Raw genomic sequence first — 16,684 nt, 5'->3', positions numbered from 1 at the left:
CGTGGCCCGGCCACTCAGCACTACTCTGTTCCCCTCTGGGATCCGGACGAGTCCCAGGGCTCCGCGGTCGGTCTCGGTGCTCGTGCAGGCTCCTGGTAGAGTTACACAGCTCTGTCGCCGGTATAGTGATGCACCACCATTGACGTTAGAAGGAATCAAGGACCGTGTTCTTTATGTCTTGAAACTCTATGATAAGATTGACCCCAAAGAACTTTCAGTAAATTCCCATTTTATGAAAGACCTGGGTTTAGACAGTTTGGACCAAGTGGAGATTATCATGGCCATGGAAGACGAATTTGGTTTTGAAATTCCGGATATAGATGCAGAAAAGTTAATGTGCCCACAAAAAATTGTAGATTACATTGCAGATAAGAAGGATGTATATGAATAATATATCAGACCACCTTTCTTCCCTGTGAGAAGACTCGGATGACTCTGCCGAGTGTCTAGAAGTAAGGCGGCCTAGCAGCATCATTGCTGAAGTTAACAGAGTAATTCGGTTGGACTTGTATTTAAGTTGTCTTAAGTGTTTTGCCCTTTGAAAATAAATCTCTAAAACTGAAAAAAAATGAGGACCTGATGCCAGGGGCTTAAGTGGAGAGCAAATGTTTTGAGAATGATGAGGGCAACGAATGTACAAATATGCTTTACACAATTGATGTATGTATGGATTGTGATAAGCGTTGTATGAGCCCCTAATAAAACGATTTTAAAAAAAAGAAAGAAAAGACAAAAAAAAAAAAAAGGCCTCTTTAGAGCTTTGATAAGCATGGGTGTTACTTCGATGACTATTTTGCTTCATATGCCTGTGAAAGTTGGATATTGAATAAGGAAGGCTGAAGAAGACGACATGTTTGAATTGTGGTACTGGAGAAGATTATTGATAGTCCCTTGGACTTCTAAAAAGATAAACTGATCTATCTTGGAAGAAGTACGGCCAGAATGCTCCTTAGAGGCAAGGATGATGAGGCTGTCTTCCGTTTTGTGAGGAGAGACCAATTTCTGAAGACGGACGTCATGTTAGATAAAGTAGAGGGGCAGCTCAGGAGAGAATGTCCTTAAAGGAGCGGAATTGATACCGTGGCTGCAACAATGGTCTCAGACACAGGGACAATTATGGGGATGGGCAGGACTGAGCAGTGTTGTGTTCTGTTGTGCATAGTGTCGCTGTGGGTTGGAACCAGCTACATGACACCGAACATCCACACCAACTATCACCCATAGCTCTCTCCAAACCAGGTGTTCAGAATTTAGCCTCTAATTCCATTCCTTCTATTAGATTTGGATTTTATTATTTACAATCCTTCATATCCTCCCCCCGCCCTTCTTTTGTCAAAAGAGCTTGTGAGAATATTGACTCAGACTTGTTCTCTGTAATTGTCTTTCTTCCTTCTCACCGGCATCAGCAAGGAGAAAGCCAGCGCAGTGTGAGCAATGTTAAACTTCTTTCCTGAAATCTAAGAGCTGAGTACTTGCATGCCCTCCCCAGTCAATACTTCTGTTTTTCTTGATAGACATAAAATTGCCCCTTTCCCACTTGCTGTTAGCTACCATTGAATTGGCTCTGACTCCTGATGCTCTCAGGGAAAACAGAATGAAACACTGATCAGTCAGTCCGGTGTCACTCTCTTGATTGCTGATATGTTTAAGTCAATTGTTGAGGCCATCGTGCCTTTTGAGTGCCTTTTAAATTAAGGGCTCGATATTGGTACGATAGTGAATAATATTCTATTATGATTCATAGAATTTTCTTGGGTTAATTTTCAGAAGAAGATTGCCAGGTTTCCCAGAGTCTGGAAGGTCTGCTGACACATGTGCACCATGCTTGGACTGGAAATATAGATTCTGAGTTTCCATAATCATAGCAACATGCAAGCCTCCACAGTACGACAGACTGACAGGGCAGGTGGTGGTTCTTCACTGCAGAGTAAAATTAAAGATGAAAAAGCTCTGTTTTTCACAGGGAGTCCAGGATAGATTAAACGCCCAGGGCCAACAATGAGAGTAGAGATACCAGGAGGATTAGGGGAGGGGAGGGGGAGAAAGGCGGGATCAATCACCAGGATCAACCTGTAAGCCCCTCTCAGGGTCAAACGATGGAAAAGTGGGTGAAGGGCAATGGAGGATGATGTAAGATATGAAAATAATAATCTATAACTTTGTGAGGGACTGGGGGAGGGAGGAGAAAGAAATGGGGAGCTGATATCAGGGGCTCAAGTGGGAAGAGAATGCTTTGAAAATGATGATGGCAGCATATGTGCAAATGTGCTTGACACACTGGATGAATGTATGAATTGTGATAAGAGATGTAAGGGTCCCCAATAAAAGTATTTAATTAAAAAACAAGAAAGCTCTGTTGTTTTGATTGACATAAAATAAGTGGCTGTTTCTAAAACAAAACAAGAATTGACTACCATCGAGTCAATTTTGAGTCATAGTGGCATAGGACAGAGTAGAACTGCCCCTTTGGGTTTCTGAGACTGTACCTGTTTACAGGAGTAGAAAGCCTCATCTTTCTCACTCAGAGCGGCTGGTGGATTCGAACTGCTGACTTTGTAGTTGTCAGTCCCATTTATAATGTACTACACCACTAGGGCTATACAAGCCTGTTTACATTCTCCTAATTCTATATCACTAATGGAGATATCTCCCTGTACTGTGTGGCAGGGAATATTGCCCACTGACTGTCTCTTAGATTTTTTTTTCCATTTAATTTCCTTACTTTGTGTAATTGTTTCTTTTGTTTTCTTTAGTTGCATATTCATTGAATTCATTAATCTATAACCATGATCTAGGCATCTAAAATGTTTGCACACATACTCCCCAAACATATGCATTTATATGCACTATATAATATAGAAAAATAGAGATTGAAGAGGAAAATTGAAAACTATCCTAAAAAGAAATAGTCCCATTTTATTTTTTCTTATATACATAAAGCACAGGAACATAAAGGCAGTGGAATCCAAAGAAAAGTCCTTGGTGTCCTACAGAATTCCACAAAGCGCCTGGGTTATGTTACACACTGTGGCTGATGAGAATATTACCCGGGGTAGGCCCCCCAACATACTAATATAATTTCCATTAAAGTTCATGGCAGTTTTATGTATGCCTTTATGAGGGGAGACTCTCAAATACTACTACTGTTCTATATCTAGGGGACTAAAGTACTTTCAGGAAAGACTTTTTAATCTTCTTGTGTTTGAAAAACATAAAATGAGGTGATGACTGGCAAATGAGAGCAAGCCTGTTTAATATTAGGATTATGACGCAAATTGACAAAAGCCCAAGCATTCCAAGTCCAAGTTGCCAGGCACCTTCCCCTTGCTCCCACACGAGCATAATGATGTATTGTCAGCCTTAGCTGAGGGTCAAAAGGGTTATTAGACCTTGTACTCCATCTGCTACCCTTGCAAAGGAAACAATTGAACTCACACTGCCTGCTCTTTTCTTTGGGTTTCGGCCACCGTCCTTACAGTTCATCTGGACTCTCTGTGTACTTGCTGCCTTGAGTAGAACATTTTCCAGGACTGTCAGAAAGCAGAGTGAAATCTCAGGTGAGAGACATGAAGCAGAGTTTGCAGTTACAGTGTGGGGGAAGGTGCTATAGGGCGAGTCACCCGATCAGTCCAACCACCCCGTTGTCTCTGTCGAACACCCACACTATTTTCACATGGCTTTTCTCGTGAATCTTGGTGTTGGTTTTCCTTTTTAAATGCCTTTAAAAAAATAAGTGTGCATGTATTTGATTTTTATTGTGGTTGTTACGTTAGGGTTGATCTTTTAAAAAATAGTATAAATTAGAGATGAACAGCCTTTAAATGTCTGTTATTTTGGGGATCAGAGGTCAGCCCCATCTTGTGTGCTGGAGTGCTCTTCCTGGGGAAACTGTCTTTATGCACTAGTGATGTGAGTGTGCCATGCATGCGTGTCTGTCGCCTAGTTAAGGTAGCTTGTGGATGCTATACAGCTGCCTCTGTGTTCCCTGTTGCTTCAGCCCTTTTTTCCAGCCATCGCAAGAATCACTGAAGTTACTTGTACCACAAATAAAATTTGCTCCTCTAAGAATGTGCCAAATGACTTCAGAAAAGGTGATGGTTATTTAAATCCTGGAACCTCAAGTCAACATTTTAGAAGAGTTTTTCTTTCATTAACTATTTATAAAGGCTTTCACTGTGTCTCGGTGGACTTTCCCACTGCAATTAGCACTCTCAAGATCCACCAGGCTACATTATGCTTAAAGGAAAACTTTCTTGTTGCATTAACTTAAACTTTCTTCCCATGACCGCTTCCATATGTTCTTTTCTTTGGGATCTGCTTTTGTGTTTTGTAAACCTGTGAGCTCTCAGGAACAAATTTTGTTTCTTTAAATAAGCATGCAGTTAAGAAATATGTACAAACCATTTACAATGAGTATAGGCAAGGACGGAGTTCCCGGGTGGTTCAACAGTTAAAGATTCAGCTACTATTGAAAGACGGGCAGTTCAAATCCACTCTAAGAAGAAAGGCCTGTAGCTCTACATCCCAATCCAGGATCATGGCCACTGAAATCCCTGTAAAGCATAGTTCTACTCTGCAACATATGGGGCCATATAACTTGGAATCTAATCTCTAGTGACATTTTTTTTTGTATAGGTGAAAATGCATTCAATATGCTCAGTGCTGGTGGGTTTGCCTTTCATTATTATTATTTTTGTTTGGGATGAACTTGTTTGTCACTAGACTCCAAGTCCATTTCACTTTTCTCTTTTTAAAAGCCACTCAGACCATATTTAGGCTTGAGGGATAAGGAATCTGGAGGGGTTTTATTTGTTTGGTTTTTAAAGAAACATCTTCTATATATTTACGCAGCCTATCTCAAGAAATGAAATCAACAGCAATATCCTCTTAAACCCTCCATAAACACGGTTCATTACTTTTATGGGCAAAATTTTGATTCTTAAATTATATGTTTATTTTAAGATACAATTTTCCTTATGCAAGTTAAGAAATAGATTTTGAAGTTAACATTCATCAATATGGTTTGAGTTGCTTCTAAAACCCATGATAGATGTAGATATAGATAGTTATAGGCAAATGCAAGCCAATGGTCTTGGCCTGCATTTGGTTTTCAAGAGTTGCATTTTTATATAACCCTGCTAGTCAGAGGTTGAAATGATGCAATTAGAGCTGATTAGTAGTTTCTCATATTGTCAGACCGAAAGGCTCATCTGCTTCTCTTGTCCTGGTGACTTGCATTTGGGACCCTGGTGATATGTGGCCAAAGAGTTCAGTTACTTACTGAAATGTCGGCGGTTCAAACTCACTGGCCATTCCAGGGGAACAAGATGTGGCAGGCTGCTTTCCTGAAATGTGCAGCCTTGGAAACGCTGTAAGGTTGCAATGAGTGCCTTGGCCCATTGACTGGAGTACTATGGGTTTGGTTTTTGGTTTTAGGGAGTAGGCGTCAAGGTTTTATTCTCCATGTAACAGACTTAAACGTCATAGAAATACTCCCTAGGACTTAAGGTGGAGATGCCCTAGTAGGAGAAGAAGCAGCTGACTGCTATGGAGACTTTGGTTGGGATCTCTTGCTTTGAGGGTGCCTGATGTATGGTTGCCCAGGGCGACCATATATTTACTATTTTCATGCTCTCCTTGCTTTTTTAGGCCATACATTTGTCTAGCCGGCATGGCTCTGCCTTTTTCGACAGTTTTCCCCTTCTCCAGCCCTCCAGCTTGTGTAAATAGTGTCCAGTTATCTGAGCTTTGATTCCTACAAGTCAATAATTCATGCATTGTGACCTAAATAGCTGGCCTATGCATGTATTATTTCCATTTCTGAACAATGTTTTGAATTCTATATCACCGGCTAACTACTGATACTGTCAGTAAAATTACTTTATGCCCCATGGGGATAATTTATAACGTTCGCCAATAAAATGATAATGCTGTCACTAAAATGAACCAGGGACATAGATAAACCATAGATATTTGAATGAATTTTGGACTCACACTTAATACTAGCTCTAATCTCTTCTTTTTTAGGTTTTCCTTTCATTTTATTTTTCCAAACTATTTTATTAGGAGATAAACCAGGCATCATACAAGTCCATAGTTCAATCACATCAAGTAGAATTGTACAATTGCTACACAAATCAGTTTCAAAACATGTTCTTCCTTTTAAAACTCTTTGATATCCGCTCCCCCTTACTCCACTCCCACCCCCCACTGGACCCCCAGGAGCCCTTATTCTAGTTGTTGTTTCTATAGGTTCATCAATCCTGGGCTTCATCTACTGGAAACCACAGGAAAAGCTTCACAGAGAGTCAAGAAGGTTGCCCACAAGGACAAAATACAACCGAGTTAAACCCAACTATGAAGATAACAGAAAACATTAAAAACAAGATCAAGCCTCAAGTGTATCAGAGGGGAGATCCAGGACAAGGCTTTAACAGTACAAGTTAGAGTGATCATTTGAACCCACCGCAGTCATCTCTCCAGTACTCCGTCTGGTAACTCTTTTGTGCCCATCCCTCAGTGATGGTCAGAGGGCAGTTATGGCAGTTTATTCCCTGTGTAGATCCTGCAAATGTATCTTGGGTTTCCACAGTCACCATAGCCTTCTGCAAACCAGAATCTCACAATTTAAGCTCTGATAGGATCCCTTCATTCAGATTTGGATTATATAATTTACAAATCCTTGAGTCATGGATGTTAGTGTGCTTGGTTCATGTGAATATAGTTGATGTCTCACTTAGATGGTTGTTTGTTTGGAAACCAACCTTTAAGGACCCCGACACTATTTTATCTGATAGCCAGGAACCACTGAATTTCTTCACCACACTTTGCTCTACCACCCATCTGTTCTGTGTAACCTTCATGAGTTCTAGCTTTAATTCAAAAACAATTAGTTCTCATGACATGGCCCTGCATGTTACTTGCCCTCATAGCTGGAGAGATCAGTGAAGACTTCAGTGCTGTAGCTAAGTGTGGTGAAGAAATCAGATGTTGGCCAGCTATCAGAAAGAAGAGCACCTGGAGGCTTTAAAGGCTTGTCTAAAAACAATAAGCCATCTAAGTGAGGCACCAGCTAACGCCACATGGAAGAAGCACACCAGCCTATTTGATCCAAGGATACATAAATAACACAATCCAAATCCAAATGAGGGAATGGTATCAGAGCTTAAATTGTGAACACCCACTTTGCAGAAGTCTATGGATGACAGCAGAAGCCCAAATACAGGGTTACCATGAGGACTAAGCCTCTGACTATCGTGCAGAAGTCCAGAGATTAGGACAGCCTTGCTATCAGACAGAGAGCATTGTACAGGTGATATGGTTCGATTAAAATGCACCACCTATCATTTGATCTCTTTTGGTCCATTTTAAACTTGTTCCAGTTTTAATATTTCATGCTTTCTTTTCACTTATCTGTTTTATTTTGTCACTGTTGTTGATATTCTTTGGTCTCTTGATTTTGTTTCCTATGTTTTTGTGTATAAGATAAAAAGCAGGATAAGTAAATATATAGTATCAGCAGCTGGATTAATAATTCCCTGCGACATGGCAGAGGAGGTTGGTGTGTGTGGGGGCGGATTGAGGGGCTAACAGCAATGAGTGTGAGAAAGAGGGAAATGTTCTGAAATTGTGGTGATGGCTGCACAGCTCTTCTGAATATGATGGAGCCATTGAAATTGGATGATATATGAATTATATGTCAATAAACTATTTTTTAAAAAATGAAACAAAAAGAAGGAAAGAAGACAATAAGGATCATTACTTTGTATTTCCACCAACTCAAGATAATTGTTATTGGTACTTTCCTTTCTTCTATCTAGAAGATACTTCTTTAAAAATGGTAGCACCCTCTATATAAATGCACATTTACATATGTGTGCTCATAATTTGCTATTTTCACTTACTATACCATGTTCTTGTACAGTGTCGTTTTAAGGGCAAAGAGTCCATGGTTTGGCTTTAACATAATTACTTCAATCTATTTCCTCTTGTAAGTCATTTAGTTTGTTCTTTTTCCCCTTCTATTACAAATGACTCTACAATTAACATTCTGATTGAAACCTCTTTGGGTACATGTTTGATTATTTCTTTAGGATAAATCCCAGAGGATGAATTTCTAGCAGTGCAGCACAATGATGAGGAACATAGAAGTTGAGCCACGCAGCCCTGGTTTATATCCAGATTTTACCATTTATTGGTTTTCTATGCTCAGGCACGTTTAGTACCTCAGCTTCTTCATATGACAAATAAGGTTAATTAAAATACTAAGCTTACAGATTATTGTGAAGACTAAACAAGCTAATACATGGAGAGCATTAGGAACAGTGTATGGGACAGGGACAGCATCAAAGGCCAGCTACGACTATTCAGGCACTAAGGTTATAGGGGAGGCCCTGGGTGGTGCAAACATTTAAAACCTTGCTCGAAGGTGGAAGATCCAAGGTCCTGAGAGGTGTCTCAGGAGAAAGGTGTTTGACTTCTGAAAACTCCGTATTGAGACCACTATGGGGCACAGTTCTACTTCATCACCCCTGAGGGTGCCAAGAATGAGGATCAACCAGATGGTAACTGGTGTTCTATGTGCAGTTGTGGCTTTTTGAGATTAGATGCCAATTTTCTCTCCAGAAATGTTTAGGGTCCATGTCCCTATGTGTTCACCAAGATCGCCTTCTTTTCACTTATATGGATAAAATCAGGTGTAATCTACTCAAGGGCAGTGGGTTGGGTTGGAGTAGTGAGATAAAGTTCATTCGCCCAGATTCACAGCTGTTCTATCAATGTTCTAGATTAAGACCTGTACAGCTGGACAGGTCTTTTAATGCACCTTGCTTTGCAGATTTACACTTTTTGCCCTTTTCATGCTGCAACCCTGAAAGGAATAGCCCTAAAAAAGGACTAATTCTTCAGTACGATACCTGGTTAATAAGTTGCAACTTATTGTTCTTCAGAAATATGAATTGGAACTTATAAGTCACTCTTTTTTAACATTGAATATATTATTATTATTTTAATTAAAAACTTTTATTGGGGGATATTACATCTCTTATCACAATCCATACATGCATCCAGTGTGTCAAGCACATTTGCACATTTGCTGCCATCATCATTTTCAAAACATTCTCTTTCCACTTGAGCCCCTGATATCAGCTCCGTTTCTTCCCTTTCCCTCCCCCACCCGCCCTCCCTCACGAACCCTTGATAAGTTATAGATTATTATTTCCATATCTTACATCGTCTATAAGTCTTTAGATGTTAGAAAAAACCCTGAAATGTATAAGGTTCACTTGAATGTTTTATTCTCTTGAGTCTTGATAGTGAAACAACTCACTCAAAACAAAAGTGGGTTTTATGAATGTTTCACTAGAGGGCACTGTGACTCTTCAGGTTTTCAATTTGTGCTGTTAGTGGAGAAATTCTCCTGTTCTTTTTTTTTTGCTTCAGTGGCTATCGTTTGCTGGTATACAGAAAAGTATAACTGAATATGAAGAGTCCGAGAGGTACATCAACATGAAAACAAGTTTGGGCTGATCTGGAGGTTACCCTTCTTTTGTGACAGGGAAAATTCAAGTTTTAGGCACTTCTAAAATATGAACATGGTCTATTGTACTTTCCTTTTAGATCAAGACAATATTCTGGACTTGGAGTTTTCATTCTTTTTTTCCCTTTGGAATATTTTATATTATAGTGAACCCGTGAGCGTTAAACTGGGCCAACACACGGCATTAGACAATATTTATGAAACATGCATTTGCATCGTGATGAATTTAAAGCACTGGTAACCATTATGAAACTGATCTTTCTCCCCCTACAAAGTGACTTTGACCCTGAGTGGATACTGTTAGAGGCTTCCTGAGGTCATTTCAGCGGCGAGCTCATTTCTGATTTTTTACGTAGTGTCCCTGTGCTTAAGAGAAACCTCCAGTGCAGCCATGCTGACATTTCCTACTTGAACTGTGGGGCCTGGGATTAAATTAATAGACTCGAGTCAGCCTCCTTGTTTTGTCCTTCAAAGCAATCGCCCTAAAGACTGCAAGTAGTGTTTTTGTTAGCAAGTTAATGTACAGTTTTCTATTTACATAACATAAAAACCCAAGGATCTTTATGGGATGGTTGCTGTTATGTTTCATGTGATAAACTTGCAAATGATAGACTACATTTCATCTCTTATATACTTGCCATCTTGTAGCAGTTGGTACAAATGATTCACAAATCATTAAGTTTGAGTTTGTCCTGACTTATTAATCAAACTTGGTCTAGATAAGGAGGAGTTTTATAAGGTCTGTAGTAACTGGATTTGGGGTTCTTTCCTCTCTGCAGGAATAAAAAAGAAAAGCTCATAATTTCTACTTCTGTTCCTATTTAGAGGCCAATCTATCAAAAATCCAAGAACAATATGTAGCCCAAATGGAGTGATTTCCAATGTTCCCTAACCAAACATATTTCCTTAACCATTTACCTGCCCTATCCCTATCCATTCTTCCTCTCAATTCAGACGTTTATTTCTCCCTTCTTTCCGTCCCTTTTCTACTTTCCCCATCAGTAAGTAAGAGGCTGAAGGGCTCTCTGTCTCCGATAGTCTATATGTTTGTTGTTGCCCTTCTAGCGTGACATTTCATAAACCCTTATAATATCCGGTGTGGCTAGACCCTAGGTTCAAATCAAATTTGCACGTACGGTTCATTCCTCTGGCAGTAAGATAGAGCACTTTTAATAGCGTTGACATGCCTCTCCTTCCTCCATTGTCACTGTCATTGCATGCTCTTTGGAAAGTGAGATAAATAGTAGAGAGCGAAGAGATGGCTTTCATGGACTCTGGGCTAGGTGATATGAAATGTACCCAGTAATATAAGTTCATGCAGGTTGTTAATGAATTTTCCTCAAATCCTGATGCTTTGTTCTTCTTTGTATAGTCCAGTTTTTTTGGAAGAGTTGATCAGCACAAGAGTTGAATAAGTATGTTGAAAGGATATAATTGATACACATCTTTCCTGATTTTATATAACACAGTGATATAAATACTGCTAAGATTTTTAGTAGCTAAGTTTTCTAAGGTAGACACCCTTCGCCCTCCAGTTTGTCTTAGTCTGGAAATTCTGCTGAAATCTAAATAGCATGAATGAACCTGCTGGTATTTGAAATACTAGTGGCATAACTTCCAGCACTCCAGCAAACAGAGTATCTTGGAATTGCAAAATATGTACCATAACCTTCTCAGCCTTCAGTTTAACTGACTCAGTAGATTCTCCTGAAAGCTGCTGTTTTGATTGGACCATATTTTTAAAGGCATTCTAAAGGAGACTGACAGAAGTATTATGGAGAGAACTTGTCTCCAGTTATCCAGTGATAGCAGAGACATGTTTAAAAACATTTTGTTTGGAATGAATTTATATGTGTATAAACTTGAACCCTAAGAACAAAACTTGTCAGCTTTGACTCGATGGCAGTGGGATATGGCACTATAGTTATGTAATCGGGTGCTCTCAGGTTTTCATGTGCTCTCTTGGCCAAAGTAAGATTGCCTACATTTTCATTGGGAATCCAAAATGCAACATATCTTCTGGATAGCAATTGAGAATTAGCAAGCTTCCAATGTTTTCCATATTTTCCTCACTATTCTTCAAAAAATATAATGGAGATGGGATTATAGCATTAGAAAATATGTGATGAGGACTAAATATTAAACTTCTATTTTTTTAACCTTGCTGAAATTAATGTATACCCCACAGCCATTTCAGCACTACAATTCCAGGGAAAGAAAGAGGAATTGCTGCTTGGGAAGAGGAAGCTAGATGTAGGGGAAGTCTAATAAAGACTAAGTAAACACAAATCCAGGCAAGGGCCGAGGAAGTGAATGAGCAGGCATGCATGTATCACTAGTCTGCCAGTTCATCCTATTGTGCTGCGGCTGTGATGCTGGAAGCCATGCCACCTGTATTTCAAATAGGAACAAGCTTGCCTCCAGTGGACAGGCTGCAGTGGGGCTTCTAGACTAAGAACGACTAGGAAGAAGGAAGAGGAGACACCTTATGAATAGCAGCAGAACACTGTCTGATGTGGTTCCAAGGAAACCTTCAGCCTGGAAGGCACTCAACATGTGATGGGAGAAGAGCTGCCTCATTAAGGTCGAGTCAATCTTAATGATGTGGAGGAGGCTCATGTGCCATGACACACAAATGAAAAAAAAGAGTTACAAGCATAGACTAAATAATTTGAATATGAATGTACAAAGTACGAATCTAGGAAAATTAGAAGTTGTAAAAAATGAAATGGCAGGTCTCTGATTCGGGGAATATATGTTTACAATACTTAATGGTTGTTTGTCTACCATTCCCTTGAGCATTATTTAGTGTCCCTCCTTATCTCTTTTTATGGTTTGTAGCAAATTTTTTGCGAATGATAAGGGCAATGATTGTACAAATATGCTTTATACAATTGATGTATGTATGGGTTGTGATAAGAGTTGTATGAGCCCCTAATAAAACTATTAAAAAAATGAAATGGAACCCCTAACATTCATATCTTAGGCATTAATGAACTGAAATGGACTCGTATTGGCATTTTGAACTAGACAAACACAAGGTTTACTGTGCCAGGAATGACAAATTGCAGAGTAAGTTTGCATCGCATACATAATCACTAAAAATAACATTTCAAGATCTGTTCTGAAGGAAAATGCTGTCAGTGTAGGATAATATTCATAAACCACAAGGAAAATGAGTTAATAGGCTATTATTCAAATTTATGTACCCATCACTATAGGCAAATATGAAGAAATTAAAGAATTCTTCCAACTTTTGCAATTTGACACCAATCAAATGAATGGATAGTTACTAATCATTGGGATGCAAAAGTTGGAAAGAAAGGAAAGATCAGCAGTTGGACAATATTTCCTTGGTGGTGAAAATTATGTGGGAGATCACAGGGTAGAGTTTTGCAAGACCAACGACTTACACATTGCAAATACCTTTTATTCAACAACATAGATGGTAACTATACTCGCGGATCTCATCAGATGGAATACACAGGAATCAAATTGACTACATCTGTGAAAATCGATCATGAAGAGTTTCAATATCACCATCCAGGCCACGTGGCATATTATGGAACAGACTTTCAGTAGCTAATATGCAAGTTGGTCAACATAAAAAGTTGAGTGTATCCCACTTGAATGTGTGGGCCATCTCAAGAGGAGATATGACACATTAAACACTACTGAAGACAATATGAGCTTTGGGATGTTATCAAGCTGCCAAAAGGTCATCAAAAAGACAGCACAGAAAGACAAGATCAAAGTGGATACTGGAAGGAACCTGAAACTTGTCCAGAACATACACAAACTAAAGCGACCGTAAGAAACCATGACGCAATGGAGCTGAACAGAAAATTTCAAAGGATGGCTAGAAAAGACACAGTAAAATATATTAGAAAAAACACGTTTTATTGAAATATAGGTCACATGTCATATGATTCAATAGTTCAATCATATTCATAAGAGCTGTACAATCATCTCCACAATCAATTTTAGATTCTTTCTTGTCTCATTACCATCAGCTCCCCACCTCCCCACAATATCCCCTGCCACACCCCTGCATAAACCATCAAAGCAGTCATGTGTCTATAGTTCTGCCCATCCTGAATTTCACATACTGATGAACATATGAACCAAAATACATGGGAAAAAATGAGAAACAAACAAACAAACCCCACTACATTCTGCATGATAGCAAGGCTATTCACATCCCTTGTCTGTGGTAACAAGGAATTCACTGAAGGTTTAATGCATGTGTGGCCCCTGCAAATGGATTTTGGGCTCCCACTATCATTTATAGTCTTCAGCAAACCAGGTGTTCACAATTTAAGCTCTGATACCATACCCTTCTTTGGGTTTGGACTTTATCATTCACAATCCTTGAGTCACACAGGCTGGTGAGCTTCTTCCATGTGGGTGCAGTTGATGCCTCACTCAGATGGCTGCTTGTTCAAAGACAGGCATTTTGGACTCCAAAAATGACTCTTTCTAGTTGCCATGCACCATCTAGTTTCTATATGGAATGAAGATGCTTCTGATCAGAGACCATTAAAAACTCGTTTTATTGGGGGCTCTTACAGCTCTTATAACACTCCATATGTCAATTGTATCAAGCATATGTTGCCATCATCATTTCCAAATTTTCTACTTGCGCCCTTGGTATAAGCGCCTCTTTCCCCCCCTTCCTCCCCCACCCTTCTTCCCTCATGAATCCTTGATCAACTATGTATTGTTATTATTATTTTGTATCTTACACTGTCCATTGTCTCTCTTACCCACATTTCTGTTATTCATCCCCTTTGGGGGCAGGGGCCATATACCAACTTTGTGATGGGTTCCCCCTTTCTCCTCCTTCCCTTTCCCTGACCATCCCTCTACCCTCAGGATATCACTATTCCCACTATTCCTGAGGGGTTTATCTGTCCTGAATTCCATGTGTGGAGAGCTCTTATCTGTACCAATGTGTGTTCTCTAGTCTAGCCAGATTTGTAAGGTAGAACTGGGTCATGGTAGTGGGGCAGGACATGGCCGGGAGAAAGCATTCAGGACCTAGAGGAATGATGTGTGTTTCTTCGGTGCTATACTGCACCTTGGTTGAATCATCCCTTCCTTTTAACCCTTCTGTGCGGGGATATCCAGATGTCTACAGACAGGCTTTTAGTCAAAGACCATTCTTGTCTCCTCATAATACTGGGGGCATAAATAAATGCATGAAATGGTTTTCTCACAAGATTTCATAGGTGTGGTTATTCTTAAAATAAGTATCCTTATTGAATAGTTCTCTCTTTTCTTGATGCTTCTGGGGAAGAGAGGGTGGGAGCATAAGTTGAGTAGATTATCTTATAGTAAGATGCTCAAAGACCAAAAGGGAATGTGCTTGGCAGGATTCTCTAGAGAAACAAAACCAGGACACTTATGATTTTATATGTATATGGATATTTTTATACAGCATGAAGGAATATAACTGCTAACTAGTCCACACAGCAGTACAGAGGGCTCAGTTTGACTCATTTCCATTGAGCAATTAATGTATTGGAAGTCCTTCAACTCAGAGGGCTTCCAGGTCCAAGGTCAAGGAACTGGACACTGAGTCTTCCTTTAGCAATGCAGGCGGAGTTCGTCCACAGGCAGCAAACAGCAGGGCAGGTCACCAGCAAAAGCAGGCCCAGATGGGATATCAAACTCAAGCAATGCAAGATGACAGTATCCACCAACCTCAAGCTCAAGTGATGTACATACCAGTAGTGTGGCGAAACAGGTCTCTAATGAACCTCAAGCTCTATTGACACAATCCACGGGTTGGCTGTCCCACAGTTAGTATAGCTCACAAGTTGAGGCAGAGAACTAGCTAAAGGAGCTGCATGCTGGTCCCATCACCAGAGAGCAAGAGAGAGAGGGGTGGGCCTTTATCTCTTTGTCCCCCAATCAAATTACCCCCTGATTAATCCCACATGTTCCTATTGGCCCAGTTGGCACAATAAACCTACCTATCACAGGGAAGAGCAAGTTTAACATTTCCCAACTAAAGAATGGAAGAAAAAATTTAAGCCTGCAGGTGCAATATTGAAGGATTCAATGGGCATACGAGTGAACAAGGCTTGGAAACCTGAAAAAAAAAAAAAAGAATAAGGAAAATACACAGATTCACTGTACCCCAAAGAACTGGTTGATGTTCAGTTCTTTCAGGAAGTAGAAAATAATGGTATTGAAGTCCAAAGTGATCTCAAGTCACTGGTGGCAAAGAAGGGTCCCAGAATTAATGAAATGCCAATTGATATATTTCAACAAATGAAGCAGTGCTGAATGTGCTCACGTGTAGATATCAAGACATTTGGAAGTCAGCTACCTGACCAACATCTGGAAGAGATCTACATTCTCGTCTGTTCTAAAGAAAGGCAATCCAATAGGTTGTGGAAATTATCAAATAATGTCATCATTCTTACACACAAGTAAAATTCACTGAAGGTCATTCAAAAATGGTGGCAGTGCATCAACATGGAAATGTTAGAAGTTCTAGCCAGAATCCGAACCAGGGGTATCATTACTGATACTAGACAGCTCTTGGATGAAAGCAGTGAATATCAGTAAAATATTGGCCTATGAAAAGACATCTGATTGTGTGGGTCATAACAGATGACAGATAACATTGCAAAGAAGAGGAATTCCAGAAAACTTACGTGTGTTCATGTAGTATTAGTACAGAGACCAAGGCCAAGAGACATTCATTTGCACAGAACAAAGGGATGCCGCAGGGTTCAACATGACAAAATGCATGTCTCAGGTCTGTGTGCTTTCACCATACTTATTCATTCTGTGTGCTGAGAAATTATCTAAGAATACCCACTGCCAGTGAGTCTGTTCTGACCTACAGATCCTATAGGACAGAGTAGAACTGCTTCTAGACATCTGAAGCCATAAGATTTTGGGGCAGCCGACCAGCTCCCTCTTTTTCCTACAGAGGGAGTGGAAGGATCAAACTGCCAGTTTTGTTGTTTGAAAGCCAACACTCAGCCCATTACATCATCGGGGCTCCAACAATCTGAGAAGTTGGGCCATATGAAGAAGAACATGGCAGCAGGATTGTTGGAAGACTTTTTGGAAACGCAGGGAATCTAGGACAGATGAACCACTCAGGACCAGGGGTGACAGTGGCGA

The 16,684-nt window shown here is 39.9% G+C and overlaps 1 protein-coding gene across 1 annotated transcript; it reads left to right on the top strand.

Annotated features, from left to right (window-relative positions):
- Position 1: 1 nt before the first annotated feature.
- On the top strand, positions 2-391 carry LOC101642903 (acyl carrier protein, mitochondrial; the record flags this gene model as incomplete). Its single annotated transcript, XM_013007035.1, has 1 exon — positions 2-391. A coding segment is annotated over one exon (390 nt), but the record flags the coding sequence as incomplete, so codon positions are not given.
- Between the last annotated feature and the right edge of the window lie 16,293 nt (positions 392-16,684).

Source organism: Echinops telfairi, unplaced genomic scaffold, assembly GCF_000313985.2.
Source record: "Echinops telfairi isolate 266 unplaced genomic scaffold, ASM31398v2 ScPeMD7_14;HRSCAF=57, whole genome shotgun sequence".
Classification (NCBI taxonomy): Eukaryota; Metazoa; Chordata; class Mammalia; order Afrosoricida; family Tenrecidae; genus Echinops; species Echinops telfairi.
The sequence above is the reverse complement of the archived record's forward strand: the minus strand, read 5'-3'. Positions and strand labels throughout refer to the sequence as shown.